The sequence below is a fragment of the Erythrolamprus reginae genome, chromosome Z (genome assembly GCF_031021105.1).
Source record: "Erythrolamprus reginae isolate rEryReg1 chromosome Z, rEryReg1.hap1, whole genome shotgun sequence".
Lineage (NCBI taxonomy): Eukaryota > Metazoa > Chordata > Lepidosauria > Squamata > Dipsadidae > Erythrolamprus > Erythrolamprus reginae.
Genome location: NC_091963.1, coordinates 34,573,822 through 34,601,811, shown reverse-complemented (window position 1 = coordinate 34,601,811; position 27,990 = coordinate 34,573,822). Strand labels below are relative to the sequence as shown.

General features: G+C 44.5%; 1 protein-coding gene across 1 annotated transcript; it reads right to left on the bottom strand.

Moving 5' to 3' along the window:
- Positions 1-44: 44 nt before the first annotated feature.
- On the bottom strand, positions 45-27,990 carry ASB4 (ankyrin repeat and SOCS box containing 4). The gene is made up of 5 exons (XM_070726828.1): positions 27,789-27,990; positions 20,147-20,446; positions 3,481-3,971; positions 1,928-2,041; positions 45-233 (listed from the first exon to the last, which is right to left on the bottom strand). The coding sequence occupies exons 1-5, from the start codon at positions 27,988-27,990 to the stop codon at positions 45-47; spliced, it is 1,296 nt and encodes a 431-aa protein (XP_070582929.1).

Sequence of the window (27,990 nt, the reverse complement as noted above, 5' to 3'; positions counted from 1 at the left end):
AATCACCTTTAAATTAAATTATCTGAAAATGTCTCTTATACATTTTAATATATTATTCCTTCTGGCTCTAAAAGTAAATACCTTTTTAGTATTGATGGAATTAAAAGTAAAGGGATTCCTTTGTGGCATTTATGGAGCAATATTCTTCGAATAGCACATCTGGCTAAGTGTTTTAGTGATCGCGGTGTATTTGAACATGCTTCAAAAAGGGACTCGTAGAAACTTCTGTATGTCTGCAAAGACAAAACAAAAATATGTTTGAAGTTAATATCTTTCTTTCGTGCACAAAAGAAGAAAATGTGCCAGGGGTTGTCATTATCTATTGCATGCACATTTCACTAACTGTAAGCAATATTGCTGGAGCCAAATATTTTTATTTTCTAGACTCTCGATATCTCTATTTAAATATGTAATCTTCTTCGCATTGAATGTGATGTCTCCCAATTCAGCAAAATAGAGCATAAGAACAAAGATAGCTTTAGATACAACTGGACACAGCTATGATAGCACTACTGTCCCATCTCCCCCGTTCTCTTTTGGCAAAGCTTTTGTCTTTTATGTTTTCAAGTATCTGACAGTTATAATTAAACTTTGGCCCTTTATTTTTTAACATTGACTGGAGGAAAGGAGGAAGGATCTTCACAATGGTCACTCATACAGGGAGGAAAGTATGGTAGAAGAAGTTGGGCTGAATAAGTTCGCTTTCACAAACCTAAGTTCTCTGGACCCCAGAAAAACAACTGAGTAGTTTTAAATCAACAATATTTTGTGTGCCTAAAGGGAAGCTGGAGTTTAAATTTAGTTTTTTTTAAAAAAATGTATAGAACTTTTATTTTAGGTTGCCAATACAGTGGTACCTCATCTTACGAATGCCTCATCTAATGAACTTTTCGCGATACGAACCCATTGTTTTAGATTTTTTGCCTCTTCTTCCGAACTATTTTCACCTTATGAACCCAAGCCGCGCTGCTGGGATGCCCCGCCTCCACACTTCCGTTCCCAGTGAAGTGCCCATTTTTTTGCTGCTGGGATTCCCTTGGTTTCCCAGCAAGGGGAGACTCAGGAGAATCCCAGCAGCACAAAAATGGGCATTTCACTGGGAACGGAAGTCCGGAGGTGGGGTTTCCCAGGGAGGGGAGCCTCAAGGGAATTCCTAGCAGCGCAAGAACAGGGGCTTTGGCTGGCAACATAAGTCCGGAGGCGGGGATCCCCAGCGGCATAAGGCAAAAGGGGTGAGTTTTGGGCTTGCACGCATTATTCCCTTTTACATTGATTCCTATGGGAAACATTGTTTCATCTTATGCACTTTTCGCCTTATGAACCTCGTCACAGAATGAATTAAGTTTGTAAGACGAGGTACCACTGTATTTGCTTTCTGAAAAAGATTCCTTTTAACAAAAGCACTAACAATTATATTATCTCTAATGATGAGGTTTACTTATCTCAGATTCAAAGTTAAAAGCATAGATTTTGAAGGTCTCTGGCTAGGTTTACACATCATGCTAAGGTAAAATTAAAGAAAAAACATTATGGCCTAATGCAATTAATGACTTCAATGCCCTTAATATAGTTGTGCATTTTTAAACTATTTCAGTGGTGGGTTGCAACCAGTATGCCCCAGAGCTCAATTCCGGTAGCAGCTGCCAGATTGCACAATTTGTGTGCGACTGATCTAGTGCTGTCTTCGTTGGTCTGGTGGGCAGCGCCATCTTTTTTTTTTATTTGGCATTTTTTGTTTCCTGTGTATGCACAGAAGCAAACTCTCACATTTGCGAGATTTTGGTGTCCCCTTGCAAGATTATGGTACATTTTTGCCTCCTGCACATGAATGGAAGCAAAATGACATGAGGAGAGGCGCGCAAGGATGTGTACAGTATAGGCAAGCACATATGTCTACCTGAATAAGCAGGATGCACACACTACTTACCTCAAAGAGATCGTCTGGTATAGCTGTTCTCCATTTTGTTGTGCACCTGATATGTTCATATGTATTCACAATAACCTCAATTGCTCTGGGATAGGAACGACAAGCTTGCAACACCTATAAGCAGAAACATATCACTACCCAATAGATGTCACTGTTCTCCCGAAAGCCATTTTGAGGCCTTTATCTGTACACATTAGGTCAAAAAAGGTGAGATGGTCACCATGATCTTGCAACTGAACCTTTTAATCTGCATTGATAAGTAGTGAGTCTTGATTTAATGGACATGGCGATCATCGTAGCCTTTTGTCCTCCAAATCTAATCTTTTAAAAATACCAACTGATGGGGTTATTCCAACCTTAAATAATAGCTTTATTCATTTTAGCTCTTTTACTGGGAAAAATTAAAGATACTAATGTTTTCCAGTTCCAGTAGCAAATTAGTTTTCTCTAGGAAGCCTGCCATTGATGTTATGTCTCTCTGTACAGGTAATCCTCAAATTATGGCCACAATTGATCCCCAAAATTCTGTCGCTAAGCAAAACATTTGTTAAGTGAATTTTGCCCCATTATACTACCTTTCTTGCTACAGTTGTTAAGCGAATCACTGCAATTGATAAGTTAATAACACGGTTGTTAAATTAATCTGCTTTCTCTATTGACTCTGCTTGTCAGAAGGTTGCAGAAGTTGGTCACATGACCTCCAGGCACTACAAATGTCATAAATGAGTCAAAATTTGACTTATTTTTTGAATTTTGTTCATATGGCCATGGGCTGTTATAACTTCAAATGGTCACTAGGACAACATGTAAAGTTTTAGATTCTATACTTGGTGAAGAATTTAGCATACCAGGAATTTTCCCACTGCTCTTTAACTTTATATTAACTTTATATTGCAGCGTCTGTTCCTCATAGTCAAGGGAAAAAAATCTGTGGCAAGTAGTTCCAAAAGCAGTCATGGTATGATTCAACACCTGTATACTTCACATTTCTCTTTGCAAAGTGTAGATTTCGATACACTTATACATATAGAATAGCCATGAGTAATATTCAAATTATAGAAAATTGTCAGAAAAGGATGGACTCTTTTGATTCTTTCACTTTCTGCTATTCTGACTATACTTCAATTAAAATGTTGAACTGGGTTAGGTAAGATTCAAGTTGTTTCTAATCTTCAAGTCAAACCAGTTTTCTTTTATAAGTGCCATGCATTTCTTGCATATAAAAAAGTCCATCCATATATAATCCACATATGAATTGTTTGTAGAAAACTTTAGAAAGACAGCAATGGAATAATTAACAAAAGATGTATCACTGCTGTCTTTCTTTGTACATTTTTAAACGTAATGAAATGATGATGGCTATATTATAGGATTCTCATTCTATAATGGATGAAAATTTTTTAAAGTCTCTTATTTGTAGCCCAATTTGCACTGAAAGATGTTGAAACAAAATGCATAAGCCACGCCCCATCACTGTCCAAAAGTCATAAAAGGACCATCGTTCCCCAAGACCAACTCTACATAATAACTATGCACCATCTTTCCCTTTTCACCTTATGGAATTGTGGCGGATAAATCCTGGCAGCTCCATGATTCAGAAGCAGCTGGTAACAGATTTCAGGCTGAGCACTAGGACGTACATCTGTCACTTTCAGGACATATTGCAGGGGGGCACACCCATTATCATCCATCAGGTTGGCCTCAGCACCTGCCTCAAGCAACATGTTTAATAGTACATGATCGCAGTTCCAGGCTGCCTTGTGGAGCGGCGTCCTGAAATCTTCATCCCGTGAATTAACATCAGCCTTGTAGTCAAGGAGCATCCGGGAAATGAGATGGTGATCTGTGCTGTACGTTTGTTCTTTGACATTAAGGGCCCAGTAGACAGCACAGGACAATGGTGTTTCTCGGTGGGCGTTTACACTATCAACTGCAGCTCCTTGTTCTACATATAAGGCAACCATTTCAGGGATGCCACTGCGAGCAACTGCATGAAGAGGAGTTTCTTCATCTTGATTGTTTGATCTTATATTTACATCTGCACCTGTTTGAATATAAATCACAAAGGAAAGGGAGGAAGTGGGATGAGATGATAGGATGGGATGGCACACTGTTGATACACTACAGCAACAAAAAAATAATTCATCAAGAATATATAAAAACATCAGGAAAATCTCAGAGATGTTGAAAACACTTAAAGAGTAAAATTATGTGGGATTTTTAAAAAATCGAATAGTTTTTCATTTAAAAAGTCACTCCTCCACTCAAAACAGAATATCCTACGAAAATAGACTAACAATCCTGGGCCTAGAAAGCCTAGAACTACGGCACCTAAAACACGATTTGAGTATTGCCCACAAGATCATATGCTGCAACGTCCTACCGGTCAATGACTACTTCAACCGCAACAACACAAGAGCATGCAACAGATTCAAACTTAATACGAACAGCTCAAAACTTGACTGTAAAAAATATGATTTCAACAATCGAGTTATCAAAGTGTGGAACTCATTGCCGGACTCAATTGTGTCAACCCCTAACCCCCAACATTTCTCCCTTAGACTCTCCACGATTGACCTCTCCAGGTTCCTAAGAGGCCAGTAAGGGGCATACATAAGTGCACTGGTGTGCTTTTTGTCCCCTGTCCAATTGTCTTTCCTTTCTCTCACTTATCATATATATTCTCTTTCTTTCATATATCCTCTCCTCTAAGTTCACTTTACCCTTATATATATTACTACATGTCTATTTTTCTTCCTATGTATTTGTGTATTGGACAAATGAATAAATAAATCAAATAAATAAATAAATAAATAAATAAATAAGGAGGTTTAGGGAAATGCCTTTGAATATGGCATTAAAATCTAATTATATATGGGTTTAGGGAATATGGACATTCAGAAGCTTCAAACTTAATTCAAGCTTGGTTTGAATTTAGAAATGTATAGATCAGGAGTGGGTTCTACTTCCCCATTGGTTCGCGTCCTAACGGAAGTGCACATTTTGTGCTCGCATGTCACTTCCTGTAAATAACACTCTGCCCATGCACAGATGTCTTTGCATATGTGCAGAAGGGTGTTTTTTTGCAATCTGCCATAAACAGAGGACCGGTTCCACAAGCAGCACCAAATTTCTGCTACCAGTTGTAAAGAACCAGTTTGAATTGGCAGCAATTCACCTCTGGTATAGATTGACCCAATGCAACCCAAAACCACTGACATGATAGGTTTTTAGTTAGCTACTGGCTAACTATCCTGTTATAATATTTGAGCTTGCTGACATTTCTGATTATTTTTAAAAGTGGCAGTTTTGTTCGTATAGAAACAAATAAGTAAACTGAAAGAGATGGGTAGTGTTAAGCTATGCCTTGCCTTTCTCTCACAGTGAATAGTAAGAGCTGGATCAGAAACAACAGATTGAAACTGTGTCCTGGAAAGACATAATATCTCTGGGTTTGAGGTTCTTTGGTCGTGGAGTAGGATGACACTACTCCCAACAAAGCCAGAGTGTAATCTGTGGATTCCAATAAAGAAGAATATTTGTGGTTGAAATGAGGGTACTCATACTGATACTCTTTGAGCTTGGTTGTTTTCTCACAGATGTTTCATTACCCAAACTAGGTAAGTGCTCTAAGGATGTTATCTAGTTTTGATAATGAAATGTCTGTTAGAAAACAAGCTAGGTGAGCGAACATCCCTCAAATAATGTACTTGGGGAAAAGGAATCCTCAATCTGAGTATTGTATTGGCAGTTCTGTGTTAGCAAAAACTTCAGAAGAGAAGGATTTAGGGGTAGTGATTTCTGACAGTCTCAAAATGGGTGAACAGTGCAGTCAGGCGGTAGGGAAAGCAAGTAGGATGCTTGGCTGCATAGCTAGAGGTATAACAAGCAGGAAGAGGGAGATTGTGATCCCGCTATATAGAGCACATTTGGAATACTGTGTTCAGTTCTGGAGACCTCACCTACAAAAAGATATTGACAAAATTGAACGGGTCCAAAGACGGGCTACAAGAATGGTCTTAAGCATGAAACGTATCAGGAAAGACTTAATGAACTCAATCTGTATAGCCTGGAGGACAGAAGGAAAAGGGGGGACGTGATTGAAACATTTAAATATGTTAAAGGGTTAAATAAGGCTCAGGAGGGAAGTGTTTTTAATAGGAAAGTGAACACAAGAACAAGGGGACACAATCTGAAGTTAGTTGGGGAAAAGATCAAAAGCAACATGAGAAAATATTATTTTACTGAAAGAGTAGTAGATCCTTGGAACAAACTTCCAGCAGACGTGGTTGATAAATCCACAGTAACTGAATTTAAACATGCCTGGGATAAACTTATATCCATTGTAAGATAAAATACAGGAAATAGTATAAGGGCAGACTAGATGGACCATGCGGTCTTTTTTTGCCGTCAGTCTTCTATGTTTCTATGTTTATAATTTGTCTGTTCTCCTAGACTCACAGTACCTGGTTAAGGAGCAGGTTCAGCCATAGCTAGAAGGGCTTTTGCACAATTGCAGATTGTGCACTAGTAATGTTCTTTCTTGCTCACAACCAATCAAACCCTAGTCATTTTCTGATTTTACTACTGCACTGCACTCTACATGGGGCTGGTATTGAAAAGTATCCGGAAGTTCTCATCTGTTCAAAATGCTGTGGCCTACAGGTTTTTGTGAAGACCTGGATGTGCATAAGCTCTACTCAGGGACTGCACTGGCTGCTGATTTGCATCCATGTTCAATTTAAGGCACTAGTTGTCATCTTTAAAACCCTGCATAGCTTGGGACCAGTTTATTTGAAGGATTGTGTTTTCCTGATCACAACCCACCAGAGTATGGAGGCAAAGAATGTTGTGGGTCCTTTCGTCTAAGAAGGTAAATCTGGCAAGACCCAGAAGAAAGATCTTCTTCATGGTGGTCTTCCTCTCTTTAGAACATCATACCTGCAGAGATTAGGTTGGCTCCCACATCAATACTTTTCCGCAAGGCCCTTAAGACCTGGTTTTGCCAATACGCCTGAGGAACCCAGAGTTGATTAGAGTCCATCAATTGACCTATTTGGTTGACTGTTGTTGCTTTTTATTGTTAGTCTATTGGTGTGTGTGTGTGTGTGTGTGTGTGTCTGTCTGTCTGTCTAAGATACCAAGAATTACTAAGAGTAAGTGGAAGGACATATAAATTTTCCTAAAATAAATAAATGTACCATAAGTCACATAGAGTTTCCTACAACAACATTTTTCCAGTGGTTTTTTTCCCACTGAATTAACAGTCCCATCAAGCAGACAATCCACACCCGTGTAGCTGAATTATTTTCCACGTAGGTTTTGCAAAACTCCATTGCAACCACCTCCGTTTAGGGTTACCATTGGATTGGATCTGAAAAAAATCCAAATGAGCACCATAGCTGGATTGAAAGATTCTTGTGAATTCATCCCTTTCTAAAAATGGGGGAAATATGTTGTTAACTTTCTAATTTTCTGTTATTTCTTAACTTAAAATACTTGCCTGGGAAAACAGCGCCCATGGTGGAAAAAACCCATAGCAACCCTGAGATTAACTTGTTATATTGCTTTATTATTTTTTCTAAGCCAATTTAGAACATGATCCATGGAAGCTCCAGGCTTGAAAGACCTGAAACTATAGTTCACTTTACCATCACATGCCCATAAATAAAGCATGACTGAGCAATTAATTCCACAGAGGGAGAAAAAATAATCCTCTGCCCACTCAAAATCCAGGTTGCCCCCACCCTCATTGCCCTCTTCCTGTTATTTGGCAAATCTTGGAAGTTGTTTGCCTTTAGGAACATTTGAAAATGTGACATAGTTGTGCTATTCTTCCATTTGGGGGTTGAAGATTTGTGCGTGAATGACCAGATGAGTCACAGCAACAATTCAGCACCTTTATTTATTCCAAGCTGAAGCTAATACGGACTGCCAGCAGGCTGCAGGGAAGCTGCTTTTAAGGGCTTGCCTGAAGCCTGCTAGCCATTGACAGGGGTTTAAAACTCCCACCACTAGATTAGCCAATCAGCAGCCAATATTCAAATATTCCTCCGAGTCCTTGGAGAGAAGCGGCATACAAATCTAATAAATTATTATTATTATTATTGTTGTTGTTGTTGTTGTTGTTGTTATTATTCCTATGTACATTGGTATGTAATAGCTTAACTAAAAGGTTGTCTAATTCCATATTTTCAGGATACTTCACAGATGCAATCTAATATAATAATAATAATAATAATAATAATAATAATAATAATAATAATAATAATGAATACATTTGGCCAACAACGTTATTTATTTATTTATTTATTTATTTATTTATTTATTTACTTACTTACTTACTTACTTACTTACTTGCTTGCTTACTTACTTAGTCAAGTACGTATTGGTAGTATGCAAAGATATAATAATGTTTATATACTAGTAAGACAGAAACATTAGGACAGGGGATGGAAAGCACTTATGCATGTCCTTTACTGACCACTTAGGAATCAGGAGAGGTCTACAGTGGATAGTCTAAGGGTAAAGTTTTGGGTGTTACGTGATGATACTACAGAGTCTGGTAGTAAGTTCCATGCATCAACTACTTGGTTACTAAAGTCGTATTACCTGCAGTCAAGTTTGGTGCATTTACTTTAAGTTTGTATCTGTTGTGTGGTTGTGTGTTGTTGTTGTTGTTGTTGTTGAAGCTGAAGTAGTCATTGTCCAAAAGGACATCATAGCAGATGATTTTATGGGCTATGCTTAGGTCATATTTAAGGCGACATATTTCTAAGCTTTATAAACCTAGAATTGTAAGTCTAGTTGTGTAGGGTATCCTGTGGCAAGTGGAGGAATGGAGGCTTTTCTAGTAAAGTATCTCTGGACATTTTCTAGGGTGTTTATGTCCGAAATGCATGTGGTTTCCAGACAGATGAGCTGTATTCAAGGATTGGTCTGATGAATGTTTTGTATGCTCTGGTTAGAGGTGTGATATTATTGGAGCAGAAGGATTAGGTTAACAACTGTTAAAGCTTTTTGGGTGATGTTATTGCTGTGGGCTTTGGCACTTGCATGATTTGATATGAGTATTCCAAGGTTTTTTACATAGTGAGGATTGTCTTGTTTGTATTTGGTATTCTGATTCTTTTTGCCAATGTGTAGGACAGAGCACTTTTTGGCTGAGATTTATAGTTGCCAGATGTTTGATCATTCAGACACGAAGTCAAGGTCTTTTTGAAGAGTAGCTGTTTTATCGGTGATGTTGAAAAGGTTTACATCAACGCCGAAGAGAACATGGTTGCTTGTAATGTGACCGCAAAGATCATCTATATAGAATATAAAGAGTGTTGGTCCAAGTATGCTGTCTTGGTGTACACCACTGTTAACTGGAACAGGATTAGATATGGTGCTCCCTATTTTGACAACTTGTTGTCTGTTTGATAGGAATACAGTTATCCAGCTATGAAAGGATCCTGAGATGCCGTAGGATTTGAGTTTTAGAAGTAGTTTGTCATGAACTACTGAGTCAAAAGTTTTACAGAAGTTAATGTATTATTAACTTAACATCTATTGATTTGTCCTGATTGAGATATGTACTCAGGGCCGCCGATAGACGGGTATTACTGGGAGGGGCGTACTGGGCCCGGGAAAATTGAATAATGGGGGGGGGGGCGCTTCTCCTGCTGAGCCCAGTCCTCTCCCGGTGGCTTTCGGCTCCTCCCGCCGAGGAGCTGCAAGGCTGGCCTCGGAGCCCCACGCGGCCAGCGTTCCCTCGTGCCCGGCGGGCTCCCCTTTCCTAAACCCCCACCAGCCCCCTCCTTCCCTTACCGCCCTGCCCTCCTTCCCCGAGGCGTCCCTTGCCCATCATCCCCTGCCGGGCAATGGGGCAGCGGGACTGCTAGATGGGCAGCTCTTCCGGCGAGGGAGGGAGGCGCCAATTTGGCCAGGTAAGGAGACAGAGTATCTGGGGGGGGGCACTCCGCGAGAAAAATGGTTGGACTGCCGAACAGAGGCCCCCTAGCCCCAGGGGACGCCCGTTCATGGGGGTTACCAAAAAAAAAAAGGCGCACCCAGGAACAACCCGATCCCGGGGGCTACTCAGCGGTGCCGCGGAACTGGCTGAGGAAAAGAAAGGCGAGGGGGGGAGGTAGCCAAGCCTGTCTATCCGCCCCCGTTCCCCCCTAAATCCGTCACTGTCGCCTCTGCCAGCGCCAGCCCGCGGGACAAAGCCAGCCATGTAGCTACAGCCGAATATGCCGCCTGAGAACGGCCCAATCCCAGGGGCTAGCAGGCAGGGCAGGCAGGCGAGTGAAGGCCCAGCCAGAGCAAGAAGCCCATCCACCCCCTTCCCCTCCTTTCTCCTTCCATGACCCTCCGTCTCCGCCCCCGCCCGCAACACCTGAGACCTAGTCACGAGCTGCTGTCCACAAGGGGGGAGGGAACGCTATGGGGGTAATGATATTTTTAGCAGATCGGCAGGACCACATCTTTCTTAAAAATTAAGGTTTTTTTAAACCATCTGCGCATGCATTGTTGTGCTAGCCAGCAGGCTAACCGGGATGAGGCAAAGGGAGGGCGAGGAGAGAGAAACAAGCAGGTTGCAGTGGCCAATCAGCACCGCCTTCCGGAGCTGCATAAATCAAACGGTCAGCCAGCAGCTAAGGAGCTTTTTTTTTTTTTGGAGGCAACCCAGCGCTTAGGATCCAGGGCACCTCTCAATTGTGCCCTCTCCCTGGACTGGGAGCAGCTGTGCATAGGGGGATACGAGTTTATTTATTTATTTATTATTTAGAATTGTATGCCGCCCCTCTCCGAAGACTCGGGGCGGCTCACAACAGAATAGAACAAATCATAAATAATCAGAAAACTTTAAAATTTATACAAGCTTTAAAAGAACCCCATAAACTAACAGACGCACACACAAACATACCATGCATAAATTAAACATGCCCGGGGGAGGTGTTTCAGTTCCCCCATGCCTGACGGCAGAGGTGGGTTTTAAGGAGTTTACGGAAGGCAGGGAGAGTAGGGGCAGTTCTAATCTCTGGGGGGAGTTGGTTCCAGAGAGTCGGTGCCGCCACAGAGAAGGCTCTTCCCCTGGGGCCCGCCAACCGACATTGTTTAGTTCACGGGACCCGGAGAAGGCCCACTTTGTGGGACCTAATTGGTCGCTGGGATTCGTGCGGCAGTAGGCGGTCTCGGAGATATTCTGGTCCAGTGCCATGAAGGGCTTTAAAGGTCATAACCAACACTTTGAATTGTGACCGGAAATTGATCGGCAGCCAATGCAGACTGCGGAGTGATGGTGAAACATGGGCATACCTGGGTAAGCCCATGACTGCTCTCGCAGCTGCATTCTGCACGATCTGAAGTTTCCGAACACTTTTCAAAGGTAGCCCCATGTAGAGAGCATTACAGTAGTCGAACCTCGAGGTGATGAGGGCATGAGTGACTGTGAGCAATGAGTCCCGGTCCAGATAGGGCCGCAACTGGTGCACCAGGCGAACCTGGGCAAACGCCCCCCTCGCCACAGCTGAGAGATGGTTTTCTAATGTGAGCTGTGGATCAAGGAGGACGCCCAAGTTGCGGACCCTCTCTGAGGGGGTCAATAATTCCCCCCCCAGGGTGATGGACGGACAGATGGGATTGTCCTTGGGAGGCAGAACCCACAGCCACTCCGTCTTATCCGGGTTGAGTTTGAGTCTGTTGACACCCATCCAGGCCCCAACAGCCTCCAGGCACCAGCACATCACTTCCACCGCTTCGTTGACTGGGCATGGGGTGGAGATGTAAAGCTGGGTATCATCGGCATATTGATGATACCTCACCCCATGTCCTTGGATGATCTCACCCAGCGGTTTCATGTAGATGTTAAATAGCAAGGGGGAGAGGACCGACCCCTGAGGCACCCCACAAGGGAGAGACCTCGGAGCCGACTTCTGACCCCCCACTAACACCGACTGCGACCGGCCAGAGAGGTAGGAGGAGAACCACTGGAGCACAGTGCCTCCCACCCCCAGCCCCTCCAACCGGTGCAGAAGGATACCATGGTCGATGGTATCGAAAGCCGCTGAGAGATCGAGGAGCACCAGGACAGAGGATAAACCCCTGTCCCGGGCCCCGCCAGAGATCATCCATCAACGCGACCAAAGCGGTTTCCGTGCTGTAACCGGGCCTGAAACCCGACTGCTGGGGACCTAGATAATCAGCTTCTTCCAAGGACCGCTGGAGCTGGAGTGCCACCACCTTCTCGACAACCTTCCCCATAAAGGGAAGGTTGGAGACTGGACGATAGTTGTTAAGTACGGCTGGGTCCAGGGAGGGCTTCTTGAGGAGGGGGCGCACAAGCGCTTCTTTATAGAGTGATGGAAAAACTCCCCTCCCCAAGGAAGCGTTGGTAATCTCCTGGGCCCAGCTCCGTGTCACTCCCTGCTGGCCGAGACCAACCAGGAGGGACACGGATCCAGTAAGCAGGTGGCGGAACTCACAGCTCCAATGGCCTTGTCCACTTCATCAGGTGTCACCAGATCAAACTCTTCCCAGACAGGTGGACAAGTACGAGTTGCCTTCTCTCTCCTCACCAGCCCACCCCCACCCCTCCGTTTCTCTCTCTTTTCTCTTTTTTTAACCCCCCCCCCCCATCACCAGTTAGGGCAGGCCAGCTAAGATCAGGCTTTGAAATGAAACCCCCCTTTCCCCTCTCAACCCCCGAATCTAGGCATTCTTCCCGCGGCGACCCCTTCCCTTTGGTCAGAGGGGGAACCAGCGGGACCCACTGCCTGATCCAAAGGGATCCCGGAGATCCTGAGACTTGGCTCTTCAGCCCTTCCGCCCCACTCCACCCCTTTCCCTTTCTGTCCTTCCTCTGTCTTCTTTCCTTTCTCTTTCCCTCCTCTCCCCATTCCTTTTCCTTTCCCTTATTCTTTCCCTTTCTTTTTCTTTCCGTTCCCTTTCTGTCCTTCTTCTAGCTCCTTTCCCTTTCCCCCTCCCCCTTCATTTCTCTTTCCCTTTCCTTTTGCTTTCTTTCTCTTTCCTTTCCCTTTCTGTCCTTCTTCTATCTTCCTTTCCTTTCCCTTTCTTTTTTGCATATTCTCTCCTTCTTCTATCTTCTTTCCTTTCTTTTCCTTCACCTTCTTTTCCTTTCCTTTCTCCTTCTGCAGGGCCACCATCAGGAATTTTGGGGCCCCATACAGCCTAAGTGTCTGGCCTCCCCCCGCCATTTTAAAACTATTTTAAGTCGCCAAGCCACTCCATCCCCCGGGGATCATTTCCCGCTTCACGCCAAGCGAGGCGGTCCCATAGGCCAGTGTTTCCCAACCTTGACAACTTGAAGATATCTGGACTTCAACTGGCTTTGCTGGCTGGGGAATTCTGGGAGTTAAAGTCCAGATATCTTCAAGTTGCCAAGGTTAGGAAACACTGGCCTATGGGACCGCCTCGCTTGGCGTGAAGCGGGAAATGATCCCCGGGGATGAAGTGGCTTGGCGACTTAAAATAGTTTTAAAATGGCGGGGGGGGGCAGACACTTAGGCTGTATGAGGCCCCAAAATTCCTGATGGTGGCCCTGTATGTACTCCATATGATTTTGCAGTGAAGGAGTTTTGGTTACAGGATAACTTTTTTTTGAAACCAGATTGTTTGTTAGAGAGTAGGTTGTTAGTTGCTAGGTGGTGGGTAATTTATTGGTTTATGATTGATTCCATGACTTTGCATGTGATGCAGCATAGAGAGATTAGTTTTCAACTAGACTGGGGTTTCCTTTTTTGAAGATGGGGATGACCATTGCTTGTCATATGGAAAAGAGATCGGCTGGATTTCCCCCGCCCCTCCCTCCGTTTATTGATAATAGCAGGACAAGGGAAGAATTTTATTAACTTCATGAAAAGTAAAAATGATGTCATTAAGTTGTCCTCTATCCAATTCAGTAAGCAAGATTTATCAGTAGGAAAATTTATTTATTTATTAGATTTGTATGCCACCCCTCTCCGAAGACTCGGGGTAGATAACAACAATATAAAAAGACAATGCAAACAAATCTAATATTAAAAATAATCTGAAAAACCCCAATTTAAAGAACCATTTATACATACCAGCACACCATGTATAAATTCTATAAGCCTAGGGGGAAGGGAAATTTCAATTCCCACATGCCTGATGACAGAGGTGGGTTTTAAGGAGCTTGCGAGAGGCAAGGAGGGTGGGGGCAACTCTGATATCTGGGGGGAGCTGGTTCCAGAAGGTCGGGGCCGGCACAGAGAAGGCTCTTCTCCTGGGTCCCGCCAAACGACATTGCTTAGTTGACGGGACCCGGAGAAGGCCAACTCTGTGGGACCTAACTGGCCGCTGGGATTCATGCGGCAGAAGGCGGTCCCGGAGATATTCTGGTCCAATGCCATGAAGGGCTTTATAGGTCATAACCAACACTTTGAATTGTGACTGGAAATTGATCGGCAACCAATGCAGATTGCGGAGTGTTGGTGTAACATGGGCATACCTTGGTAAGCCCATTATTGCTCTCGCAGCTGCATTCTGCACGATCTGAAGTTTCCGAACACTTTTCAAAGGTAGCCCCATATAGAGAGCATTACAGTAGTCAAGCCTCGAGGTGATGAGGGCATGAGTGACTGTGAGCAGTGAGTCCCGGTCCAGATAGGGCCGCAACTGGTGCACCAGGCGAACCTGGGCAAACGCTCCCCTCGCCACAGCTGAAAGATGTTTCTCTAATGTGAGCTGTGGATCGAGGAGGACGCCCAAGTTGCAGACCCTCTCTGAGGAGGTCAATAATTCCCCCCCTTGGGAGGCAGAACCCACAGCCACTCCATCTTATCCGGGTTGAGTTTGAGTCTGTTGCCACCCATCCAGACCCCAACAGCCTCCAGGCACCGGCACATCACTTCATAACACAAATTTGTGTTAATATATACATTAATACTTTTAAATATACAGTGATCCCCCGAGTTTCGCGAGGGTTCCGTTCCAAGACCCCTCGCGAAACTCGATTTGTCGCGATATAGCGGTGCGGAAGTAAAACACCATCTGCGCATACGCGCCCTTTTTTTCATGGCCGCACATGCGCAGATGGTGGAGTTTGCGTGTGGGTGGCGGGGAAGACCCAGGGAAGGTTCCTTCGGCCACCCAACAGCTGATCTGCTCCGCAGCGCGGCAGCAGCGAGAAGCCGAAGATGGGGTTTCCCCGTTGCCCAGGCAATGGGGAAACCCCATCTTCGGCTCCTCGCTGCTGCCATGCTGCGGAGCAGATCAGCTGTTGGGCGGCCGAAGGAACCTTCCCTGGGTCTTCCCGCCGCCCAGGCAAAGGGGAAACCCCAAGATCGCTTGCCGCTTGCCCGTTCACCCGCCTGCCTGGCCGCTCCGCTTGCCCGTTCGCCCCGCCCGCCCGGCCGCTCTGCTTGCCCATTCGCCTGCCCGCCCAACTGCTCGCTTGCCCGTTCACCCGCCCACCCGGTCGCTCCGCTTGCCCGTTTGCCCGCCCGCCTGCTCCGCTTGCCCATTCGCCCGCCCGCCCGGCTGCTCGCTTGCCCGTTCGCCTGCCTGCCCGGCTGCTCGCTTGCCCGTTCGCCCGCCCCGCCCGGCCGCTCTGCTTGCCCGTTCGCCCGCCCGCCCGGCCGCTCCGCTTGCCCGTTCGCCCGCCCGCCCAGCTGCTCGCTTGCCGCTCGAGAGCAAGAGGGGGAGAGATAGAGAAAGAGAGAGAAGGAAAGAAAGAGATGAGAGAGGGAGGAAGAGAGTGTGAGAGAGGAAGAAGCAAGATAGAGAAAGAGAGAGAGAAAGAAAGATGAGAAAGGAAGGGAGTGACGTCATCGGGTGGAAAAATCGTGATATAGCGTTTCGCAAAGATCGAGATCGCGAAACTCGGGGGATCACTGTATTCCGTTTTGATCTACTAATGCATCCACTAAACAAACTTGGATTCAAGATCATACATTCTCACAATACCATGACAGGTATTTTTTTTCTTCTAATCTATTATTTATCACAGGTTTGGGAAGATAGTACATTTTGTGTTATATTTTTTAACTTACCTAACAGTTTACTATTCCCTGCAATCAAGCTTCAATCCATTTTATTCATTTATTTTCTCCTATTTTTTAAGAATTACTTTTTAGAAGCTTGTGCCCGGGAAACTGATCTATAAAATACCTTGATGGAAAATGGAAAAATATTTCAATCATCTTAGTCCCAGGAAGGGAGCATGATGGCGTAAAAGTTAAGATGCTGATCTTAATGATGGGGAGGTTGATAGTTCAAGACCCAAGCATTGCATGACAGGGTGAGTTACATTCTTGCCCCAGGTTCTGTCAATCTAGCAGTTCAAAAGTATGCAAACATTAAGTAGATAAGTAGATACCATTTGGGTGGGAAAGTAACATTTCTCATGCATTTTTGGCATATATAGTCATGATGGTCACATGATCACAGAAGCATCTTTGGATAATAATAATAATAATAATAATAATAATTATTATTATTATTATTATTATTATTATTATTATTATTATTATTATTTATTAGATTTGTATGCCGCCCCTCTCCGAAGACTCGGGGCGGCTCACAACAAACGATAAAACAATATATATAGGCACAAATCTAATATTAAGAAAAAAAACTAAAAACCCTATCATAATTAAAAACCAAACAGCACATACATACCAAACAAAAATTATAATAAGCCTGGGGGAAAGGTGTCTCAAATCCCCCATGCCTGGCGGTATAAGTGGGTCTTAAGTAGTTTACAGAAGACAAGGAGGGTGGGAGCAGTTCTAATCTCTGGGGGGAGTTGATTCCAGAGAGCCGGGGCCGCCACAGAGAAGGCTCTTCCCCTGGGGCCCACCAGACGACATTGTTTAGTCGACAGGACCCGGAGAAGGTCAACTCTGTGGGACCTTATCGGCCGCTGGGATTCGTGCGGTAGCAGGCGGTTCCGGAGGTATTCTGGTCCAATGCCATGTAGGGCTTTAAAGGTCATGACCAACACTTTGAATTGTGACCGGAAACTGATCGGCAGCCAATGCAGGCCACAGAGTGTTATAGATACGTGGGCGAATCTGGGAAGCCCCACGATGGCTCTCGCGGCTGCGTTCTGCATGATCTGAAGTTTCCGAACACTTTTCAAAGGTAGCCCCATGTAGAGAGCGTTGCAGTAATCGAACCTCGAGGTGATAAGGGCATGAGTGACTGTGAGCAATGACTCCCTGTCCAAATAGGGCCGCAACTGGTGCACCAGGCAAACCTGGGCAAACACCCTCCTCGCCACAGCCGAAAGATGATGTTCCAATGTCAGCTGTGGATCGAGGAGGACGCCCAAGTTGCGCACTCTCTCTGAGGGGGTCAATAATTCCCCCCCCAGTGTAATGGACGGACAGATGGAATTGTCCTTGGGAGGCAATACCCACAGCCACTCCGTCTTGTCTGGATTGAGTTTGAGTTTGTTGACACCCATCCAGTCCCCAACAGCCTCCAGGCACCGGCACATCACTTCCACTGCTTCGTTGACTGGACATGGGGTGGAGATGTACAACTGGGTATCATCCGCATATTGATGATACCTCACCCCATGCCCTTGGATGATCTCACCCAGCGGTTTCATGTAGATATTAAATGGCTTCCATGGCTAGGACCATGCCCCCTCCTCAAGTCAGACATTACTGGAAAGGGGAAATCTTTATGTTTAAGTCTCAAAAAGCCCTCAAAGTAACTGAAAATTGGTAAGTGAATACAGTATTAGGTCTGGTGATCTGAAGAACTGAAGACAATTTATTCACTTTCAATATCATTCTATTTATGTTTTTTGTTTTCTTAGTTTTAATTTTGCTCTGCATTTTACATGCCCACAGAGAATATGAAAAAATGTAGATTTTTCTTTTGAGAAAAATATTTTAGAGCACTTGATCCATCTATGATTACTGCTATCTTTTAAAGTTTAATATTAACATCATCAGAATTCAATACAACAACCCTGAAGATTCGCAGACTAGAAATGATGGAAAGTAAAGTTCAAGAAATATGGAAATCATAGATTGAGAAAGGGTAGTGGTATTAAAGTCATCATAGCTAGCCAATAATATTCAGCTGCTTGGCATCCTCCTTTCATTAAAATATATATTAGCAACTGCCTAGCAGTCAAGCTTGTTTCATTACTGGAAGCAAGCCATTTATTCACCTAAATTGCCTGAAAACAAATGATACAACACACTCTCAGTTTTATCTCCAATGAGATGGAAGGTGAATTATTTCAACAGTCCAAAATGAAATGCTCCCGGTTCGCTTGTGCCTATTGGTCGTCGGAGAACCGGTCCCCAAAAGAGCGCAAGGCTCCACCTATCCACCTGGATGCCAACATTTGGGTTCTTTTAGCCTCTGAGCATGTGTAAAGCATTCCATGGGTCCCGTCAACTAAGCAATGTCGGTTGGCGGGCCCCAGGGGAAGAGCCTTCTCTGTGGCGGCCCCGGCCCTCTGGAACCAACTCCCCCCGGAGATTAGAACTGCCCCTACTCTTCCTGCCTTCCGTAAACTTCTTAAAACCCACCTATGCCGTCAGGCATGGGGGAATTGAAACATCCCCCCCCCCTGGGCACGTTGAATTTATATATGGTATGCTTGTGTGTGAGTCTGTTAGTTTGTGGGGTTTTTTAAATCTTTAAAATTTTAAATTGTTGATTACTTATGATTTGTCTTTTTACATGTTGTGAGCCGCCCCGAGTCTTCGGAGAGGGGCGGCATACAAATCCAAGTAATAAATAAATAAATAAATAAATAAATAAAAGAACCCAAATGGCGGTGTCCTGGTGGGTGGGTAGGTGGGTGAGCGGAGCCTCGTGCTACCTTCACAACCTACTCCGTGATGACTGATAGGCACCAGTGAACTGGGAACATATAATCCCTACAGCAGTCCGAATTCCACTTTATATTGAGGAATTGAGGCAGCAACTCTATTTTGCCTTCTAGTGAAGCAAACTCTACTACATCATTGTAAGGAACATAATGTGCAACTTATAATTGGTAGAAACATAGAAACATAGAAGACTGATGGCAGAAAAAGATCTCATGGTCCATCTAGTCTGCCCTTATACTATTTCCTGTATTTTATCTTACAATGGATATATGTTTATCCCAGGCATGTTTAAATTCAGTTACTGTGGATTTACCAACCATGTCTGCTGGAAGTTTGTTCCAAGGATCTACTACTCTTTCAGTAAAATAATATTTTCTCATGTTGCTTTTGATCTTTCCCCCAACTAACTTCAGATTGTGTCCCCTTGTTCTTGTGTTCACTTTCCTATTAAAAACACTTCCCTCCTGTATCTTATTTAACCCTTTAACATATTTAAATGTTTCGATCATGTCCCCCCTTTTCCTTCTGTCCTCCAGACTATACAGATTGAGTTCATTAAGTCTTTCCTGATACGTTTTATGCTTAAGACCTTCCACCATTCTTGTAGCCCGTCTTTGGACCCGTTCAATTTTGTCAATATCTTTTTGTAGGTGAGGTCTCCAGAACTGAACATAGTATTCCAAATGTGGTCTCACCAGCACTCTAAATAGTGGGATCATAATCTCCCTCTTCCTGCTTGTTATTCCTTTTCCCCAAGTGCATTATTTTACATTTGGAAACATTAAACTGCAGTTTCCATTCCTTTGACCATTTCTCTAGTAAAGCTAAATCATTTACCATATTACAGACGCCTCCAGGAATATCAACCCTATTGCACACTTTAGAGTCATAGGGAAATAGGCAAACCTTCCCTACCAAACCTTCCCCTATGTAACTCACAAACATATTAAAAAGAATAGGACCCAGAACAGACCCTTGTGGCACACCCCTTTTAACCTGTCTCTGCTCAGAATATTCACCTTTAACAATAACTCTCTGATGTCTACGCTTCAGCCAGCTGCAAATCCATTGAACTATCCAGGGATTAAGTTCAATCTTCACTAATTTATCTATCAGCTCTTTATGTGGAACCATATCAAAGGCTTTGCTGAAGTCCAGATAGGCAATAAATTAATTTGTAAGGATTGTGTTCTTGAGGAACAGAGGTAAGGAGCATACTATACTGCTTGAAATCCCAATCCATAGTTATGTTTTAAAAACAAATTTAAGAAGGCACCAGAACTTTTTCAATATTTCTATGCAGCATTTGCTTGGGTCACCATGATGATTTGTGCAGTTTTATCCCAGCAGCTTCAAACTCTGGCTGCTGTTATGCATCAGAACTTACCTTTCCAAATTAACTGTTGTGCACAAGGTATAGATAACTTTGTAGTACAATAATGCAGGGGTGCAAGCCCACTCAACGAATAGCAGTTGGTTTTCGCTCCATGGCTACAGAGTATATTAATACAATCCAGATTGGCAACTTCACATGCTATGTGGATTGCTGCTTTCCCATTGGGTCTGCAGTTGATGGTTGCTTTGTACTTCAGCAGGACTGTCAGACTCTCCAGATGTCCATACAGAACAGATAAATGTAGTCCTGTTGCCCAGGAATGCTGCAGTTTATAACTAGGCAGCCAATATCCTGTTTCAGTTGGAGAAAACAAACAAAAGCAATTGCATAATAGCCTTCCAGAATCTTCAGATTACTGATTAATACAAAAGTAATTAGCCTCTATAGGTTGCAATACTGAGTATAATTATACTACCAACTGGGATTCGCTTTGTATGTTTACGCAGGGTTGCCCTTAACCACATTCCATGTTATTCTGCTGTGCACCCAGAGCTCTTCCATGCATTTCCTGAAACTGGAGACATACATGAAGATATCTTCGTATTCAGATATTCTTGCTCAGTGACAAGGATGGTATGCAAGTGAGCCAACAAGTCCACAGAGAAGGAATAAAAGGGCTTCACGATTCTCTGCAGAAATACAATGCTATACTATAAGAGGGGCAATATTTATTGCCCATCTCAGAAAAGACCGTATAAAAATTGTGTAGAAATAAACGGGTGCATTCCTTCCTTTAAATCTGACAAAATATTTCAGGTAGGTTTATAGTATGAATAGGATTTTGTTTAACTCGCACTAGAATGTGATTTCATATAATTTTGCATTGTTGAACCAATATCAATGACAAAATGCAACTATCTTTCAAATTGTTCATTTTGTCAAATTTTGCAGGGTAAATAACCATAACTTATGGGTTCTACTACATAAGAAGTATTTATACTGTACTCATAATTAATATTATAAAAATGCACTATTTGGGGGAAATTGTTTGCACAAGATCTGTTAGGGATTAGGAATTATTGCAAGCAGAATATTGTATTAATCCACAAAGAATATGGGTTTTTGCAAGCAATTTTGAAGAAAACATATATTAAAGTATGTATACATTTTGGTACTTTTAAAAAAATAAAAAATATTACAAGTGAAATTATTCAAATAAATGGGGGAAAAAGCCAAGAAACCAAAATTGATTATTAGGCAGGGAGGCAGTGGTGTAAGACACAGTGTTGCATCTTCATGATGAAGGGCTAAACCAGTGATGAGCAATCTTTTGAGCTTGGTGTGTCAAAATTTGCCAAAAAACCGAGCATAATTCGGGTGGTGTGTCACCTTGAGAAAAAAACACTCTCACTCTCTCTCACTCTCTTCCTTCCTCTCTCACTCTCTTCCTTCCTTTCATCTCTTTCTTTCTTCCTATCTCTCTCACTCTCTTCCTTCCTCTCTCATCTCTCTTTCTTTCTTTCTTTCTTTATTTCTCTCTCTCTCTCTATCTTTCCACCTCTTGCTCTCCCTCTCTTTTTCTCACTTTCCGTCTCTTGTTTTCTTTCTCTCTCTCTCTTGCTTTCTCTCTCACACTCTTTCTCTTGTTATCTTTCTCTCACTCTTTCTCTCTCTCGTTCTCTCTCTCTTGCTCTCTCTTTCTCCCCCCCCTCTCTTTCTCACTGTCTCTCTATCTTGCTCTGTCGCTCTCACTCTCTTTCGTTCTCCAGAGGCTGGCGAAAGTGATTTTCAGTGTAGGGCGCGCGGGCCGGCGCGCGCTCTCCCCATCGCCCTGCCAGCCCGCCCAGAACATTCAAAGTAAGAGCGAAGGTTTTTCTTACTTTGAATGTTCCTGGCGGGCTGGCAGGGCGATGGGGAGAGCGCGTGCCGGGCCGCGCGCCCGACACTGAAAATCGCCTTCGCCGGGCCCCGCTGTGAGAATGCCTGCTGTGGCTCTCTTGCAGTGGAGGAGAAAGAGAGGCGAAGTGGGCGGGCGGGCAGGGGGCAGCGGCGAGTAGCCAGGGGTGCGAGGGGGCTAGAGGTGCGGGGGGCGGGGTTGGTTCATGCGTGCCCTTGGAAAAGGGTGCGCGGGGCGGGCGGCATTTTGGGGTGTGCTGGCGCAGGCGTGCGCAGGCTACAGCGAACGGTGTGGCACAATGACTGCTGCAGGTGCCAGGGGGCCGGCACACAGTGGTGGGCCAAAACCGGGGTGGGCGGGGCCCCCCCAATTTTCAGTTTGGCAGGGCCCCTGACGCCAGTCCCGGTAGTGCCGGCCTATCGGCGGCCCTGCTGTACCTGCTTGCAGTCGGTGGGAAATTGGAAAGCGGGGAGATTTGCATCTTGGCCACTCCCTAAAGCTCCCCTTTTCTCAGCGGCCACGTGTCACTGAAAATGGCTATGCATGTCAGTGCTGACACTCGTGTCATAGGTTCGCCATCACTGGGCTAAACTATACATTTTCTAGTTCCAGTGCTGGGATTCAAATTTTTCTGCTGGTTCTGTCGCCATGGCTTGGTGGGGTGGCACCTTGCTGTGAGTAATATTGAGTTGGCCATGCCTACGCAGTCACATGACCCAACCAAGCCACGCCTACCGAGTCACACCTTAAACGGACATAGTAGTCCGGCTACTTTCCGAACAGCTTCACTGCGATGCCATCTCACCAGGGCAATAGGCCATTCTTCTGGTTGGGTCAGGTAACAGGGTGCAGCCATGCATATGCACTGGCAGGCAATGGGGGTGTGCTGTCCCCAGAGACAGAGATAGTTGGATTGTATTTAGACATGTTTCTTTAAGATATTGCATTGGGGGAAATGTAGTGAATATGTAGTGAAATTGCACTCTGGGTAATGTAGTTTTACATGAGACCACATCTGTGTATTCCTATTGGCTCTGACTCTGGATGAGGGGTAATTGGAGAGAGCATTCCAGCGGGTCTTTCTTTTCACTAACTAAGCCAGCCAGCATGTAGATGCTACACCTAGAACCAGGGTCAATTCAACCTCTTTTTACCTGCACAACGGGAAAGATTATACTGCAGAAGAATAGCATCATAACTGTGAGTTATTGTGAGAATGCCTGTAATAAAATAATCTGTGATACCTTGTTGTGCTGAGTTATCTGACTGGGAAAAGTTGATCTTGTACCAGAACAGGGGGTGTGCTGCCAGCAAAAAGAACAGGGCAGTGATGGTGAGGACTGGACTTCAGGCCTCTTTTTCAGTCAGTAGTTTTTGGCGCAAGAAGCCTGCAGCCACCGCATCTTTTGCGGTGCAAGACGCTTCTTTGCCAGCTGGAACTGAACCAGCAGTGGCAGCAGCAGGTTTTTTGAGCCGAAAACTACCAAAAACTACAGGCCAAAAGAAAAGTCCTAGTCGCCACTGTCATTGCCCTGTTCTTCACACTGGCTGCGTACCCAACCTCCATTGCCTACCAGTGCTGCTCATGGCCAGACCTGGCCAGGAGAATGGCTTGCTATGCCAGAGGTCAGCATCACAGTGGAGCTGCTCAGAAAGCAGTTGAAAACTACTGGAGGATCGCCGGTTAAGCACGGAGAAGACCTTCACAGTTCTCAGACCTGGCCAAGGTGAACAGTGAGCAAGCAGGCAGAGGCTCTTGGGCAAGGCCAGAGCCAGGGAATAGCACATTCCTAACCTGCCCAAGGCAAATGGCAAGTGGGTGGAGGCTCCAAGGCCTTGGGAAATGGTGCATCCTTGGGCCCTGACCTGAGGTAAAGGACAAGTGAGCAGCATGCTTACTTTTGGTGAGCAGAGAGGGTGAGGCAACGTGATTAGCTGGGCCACATGGTGAAGGCAAAATATAGGCCAGGCAGGCAGGGCAGGGTGGGCGTGGTGAGATGGCAGGCAGGGGTGAGCAGCGAGTGGGCTAGTGGGAGTGGTGGTATTTGCTGGTTTGGTGAACCAGTCCAAATTTATGCAACTGAAATCGGTTCGAACCAGCTTTGGTTTGCCTGAATCGGTACGAACTGGCTGAATAGCACCTCACATACCTAGGAATGCTGTATATTTGTTTGTTCATATGAATAAAGGTAATACTCCAGAGTTTGTTTATTTATTTATTTATTGGATTTGTATGTCGTCCCTCTCCGAGGACTCGGGTTGGCAAACCGTTTTTGGCTAGGACGAGGGGGAACTTCCTAAAGCTCAAAGGTAAGAAAGTGAGGACAAATCAAGGGAAATATTTCTTCACCCAGAGGGTCGTTGGTTTATGGAATTCACTTCCAGAAGAGGTCGTGACAGCTGTCAGCCTTGATAGCTTCAAGGCAGGATTAGACATATTCATGGATGCCAAGTGTATCAGTGCTTATTGAAACGGATGTCCATGTACCACCTCTATGTTGCTTGAGGCAGGCAGGATTCCCTTGAGTACCATTTGTTGGGGGTCAGGGGAAAGGGAGGGTCTTGCCTTCTCTTTCTGCTCAAGATTCCCATGGACAATTGGTGGGCCACTGTGTGACACAGAATGCTGGACTCGATGGGCTTTGGCCTGATTCAGCAGGTCTCTTCTTATGTTCTTATGTCCTTAGGGTGCGTGCATGAGCAGCATGCTTCCTTAAAACCCACCTCTGCCGTCAGGCATGGGGGAACTGAGATAACTTCCCCAGGCCTATACTGTTTATGTATGGTATGTTGTGTGTATGTTTTCTTAAATTATGGGTTTTTAGTTTTAATTAGTAGATTTGTATTGTACATTGTTTTTTCTATTACTGTTGTGAGCCGCCCCGAGTCTACAGAGAGGGGCGGCATACAAATGTAATAAATAAATAAATAAATAAATAAATGTTTAACTTTGGTGAGCAGAGTGGATGAGGCAAGGTGATTAGCCTCACAACAAGGTGCCGCTTACACATGCCGACATTCATAATGCAATATCCTCCCCCATGCTCATGCACACAACTAGTATGCTGTTCCCCCCATGCATGTGCACTACTGCCCCCCTCACATACACATGCACACAGGCCTCACTGAACCCGCCAGACTTCCGTTAGGCCCTTTGGGCTTTTCTTTCCTCTCCCCAGGGTACAGGAAAGCCTTCTGAAACACGGGGGTGGTGAAAAATGGCCCAACGGGCCAACTGAAAGTTGGGAAATGTAACAGAACTGGAATTGCCCTACTACTTCAGGTTCGCCTGGTGCACCAGTTGCGGCCATATTTGGACCGGGAGTCACTGCTCACAGTCACTCATGCCCTCATCACCTCGAGGCTCGACTACTGTAATGCTCTCTACATGGGGCTACCTTTGAAAAGTGTTTGGAAACTTCAGATCATGCAGAATGCAGCTGCGAGAGCTATCATGGGCTTTCCTAAATTTGCCCATGTCACACCAACACTCCGCAGTCTGCATTGGTTGCCGATCAGTTTCCGGTCACAATTCAAAGTGTTGGTTATGACCTATAAAGCCCTTCATGGCACCGGACCAGAATATCTCCGGGACCGTCTTCTGCTGCACGAATCCCAGCGACCAGTTAGGTCCCACAGAGTTGGCCTTCTCCGGGTCCCGTCAACTAAACAATGTCGTTTGGCGGGACCCAGGGGAAGAGCCTTCTCTGTGGCGGCCCCGACCCTTTGGAATCAACTCCCCCCAGATATCAGAGTTGCCCCCACCCTCCTAGCCTTTCGTAAGCTCCTTAAAACCCACCTCTGTCGTCAGGCATGGAGGAATTGACATGTTCCTTCCCCCTAGGCTTATAAAATTTATGTATGGTATGCTAGTGTGTATGATTGGTTTTAACTTGTGGTGTTTTAAAATTAATTTAAATATTGGATTTGTTTACATTGTATGGCGATTGCTGTGAGCTGCCCCGAGTCTGCGGAGAGGGGCGGCATACAAATCTGATTAATAAATAAATAAATAAATAATTGCAACCAGGCCTCGCACACCTCAACCAACGTTCCCTCTAATTTTTTTTTGGTGTGGGCAGAAAAGTAAAGTAAAGCAGCAGCCTCTTTGGGACTGAGCGGCATAGAAGTATGTAGAAGCCTGGGCAGAATGAAAATGGCCGAAAAGAAGGCTGAAAAATCAGCTGGGAAGCATGCACATGCACACTGGAGCTGACATAGGGCAACGCCTTGCGTGTCATCATATATGGCTCCATGTGCCAACTGTGGCACACATACCATAGGTTCACCATCACTATAATTCTCCATAAAATATAGTAATATTCAATTACATCTATCCAGGAGAGGGTTGCACTTACTTGCTGCTACTGCTACTCTACGGGACTGTTGTGGTCACACGCACGCCCGTTGGCACGAGATTTGGCTTCTGCGCTTGTGCAGCAAGTGAAACCTCACACAAGGACACCCTCGCGCAAAAGATTTCATCGATTTTTGGTGATTTCTTTGCTTCCGCGCATGTGCAGAAGCAAAAATCAGTGAAATCTCACATGTGAGAGCATCATCACACGAGACTGCATTTGCTGCACATGCACAGAAGCCAAATCTCACACGGGTGCGCAGGTGCATGGGCACGTTCATCAGGGGCATGGACGGGGTGGGCTACTGCCCAGACGATAGGAGGAAACACCGTGCGGTAGTGAAAATGAAGCTCTACCCCAGAGCACCCAATTTGCACTGAAAGATGTTGAAATAAAATGCGGGGTGTCCTGCATAAGCCATGCCTACAATGTGGTAATAAAAAGTTTGGCAGCCCTTCACTGGTCATGGAGATACGTGCACATCTCAATTTCCGCTACTGGAACCCCGATCCCAGCCGTACCGGATGCAACCTGCTACTGCATCTATCTCTTTTACTTCATTTGCTACAGGTGGTATATGCAGCATGTTAGAGTGCATTGTGTAATGGTAGTCAAGTTGCTGCTCTTTATTCTTGTCAGATTTTCTTTGTGTACTGTAAGTACCTTGTGTTCTGTATGGATTTGTGTGTGGGCATCTGTGCGTGTACCTTTGACTCCAGATGATTGCCTGAACAGGGTTTCGTAGTTCTTTTGGCAAGATTTCACAAGTAGCTTGCCATCGCTTCTCTCCTAGGGCTGAATAAGAGTGATTGGCTCAAATACATTCATTTGCTTTGTGCCCACAGTGGAACTGGAATTCACAATCACTCTGTTTCTAGCCTGATGCCTTAACCACTTCACCAAACTGGTTCTTGCATTTCTTCCTAAGATACTTTAAATATGACCAGGGCAAACCTATTTGGCCAAAGATGAAAGCAGCAGGCAAACCAAAGCAATAAGTTTGCATACTTTCTAATGTTTACAAATCATACTTTTTATGACCTATTTATGCCGCCAGGCTAGGGGCCATTAGACTCTAGCCCCCTGGCTGACAAATGTAGTATGTTTCGATGTGTGAATGGTAATGGGTGATTTTAACTTATTAGTGTTTTATAAACTTTTAGTTATATTAATTGTATTTTTTAGTTATGTATACTGTATATTATTTTTCGACATGTTGTGAGCCGCCCCGAGTTCTCGGAGAGGGGTAGCATACAAATCCAATTAATAAATAAATACTTTTGATTTTTTAAATATTTTCCTCACAAATAGATTTGAATTGAAGGGTTATTACAATATAATACAATACAAACCACAAAGGACGAATACTCATAAACACACGATAGCTAATTTTTCCCCAAATATTTCACAAGCTGAAACTACTGCCATGGCTTTTTACCTTGTTTGTAAGAGGCCAGGAGCAAATTTTCATCTTCTACTTCAAACACTGTGTCCACATCAATTTGTTTTTGAGCCAAAAGCTCTTCCAGAGTCCTGTAGTCATTTGATTGTAGAGCCTCCAAAAAAGCCTTTTTCATTAGCTTGGCTGTTGTAGTCCGTGTAATGGTTTCTCCCATGTTTTCCTCAGGGGATTCTATCAT

What these genes read in the sequence shown, in the direction of transcription:
- ASB4 (XM_070726828.1), bottom strand. Translation starts at nt 27,990, where the DNA reads ATGATAGAATCCCCTGAGGAAAACATGGGAGAAACCATTACACGGACT. An exon ending in CCTGGCCTCTTACAAACAAG is followed by an intron (nt 20,447 to 27,788) that starts GTAAAAAGCCAT and finishes CAACTGAAACAG; the next exon opens with GATATTGGCTGCCTAGTTAT. An exon ending in ACAACAGTTAATTTGGAAAG is followed by an intron (nt 3,972 to 20,146) that starts GTAAGTTCTGAT and finishes ATATTCAAACAG; the next exon opens with GTGCAGATGTAAATATAAGA.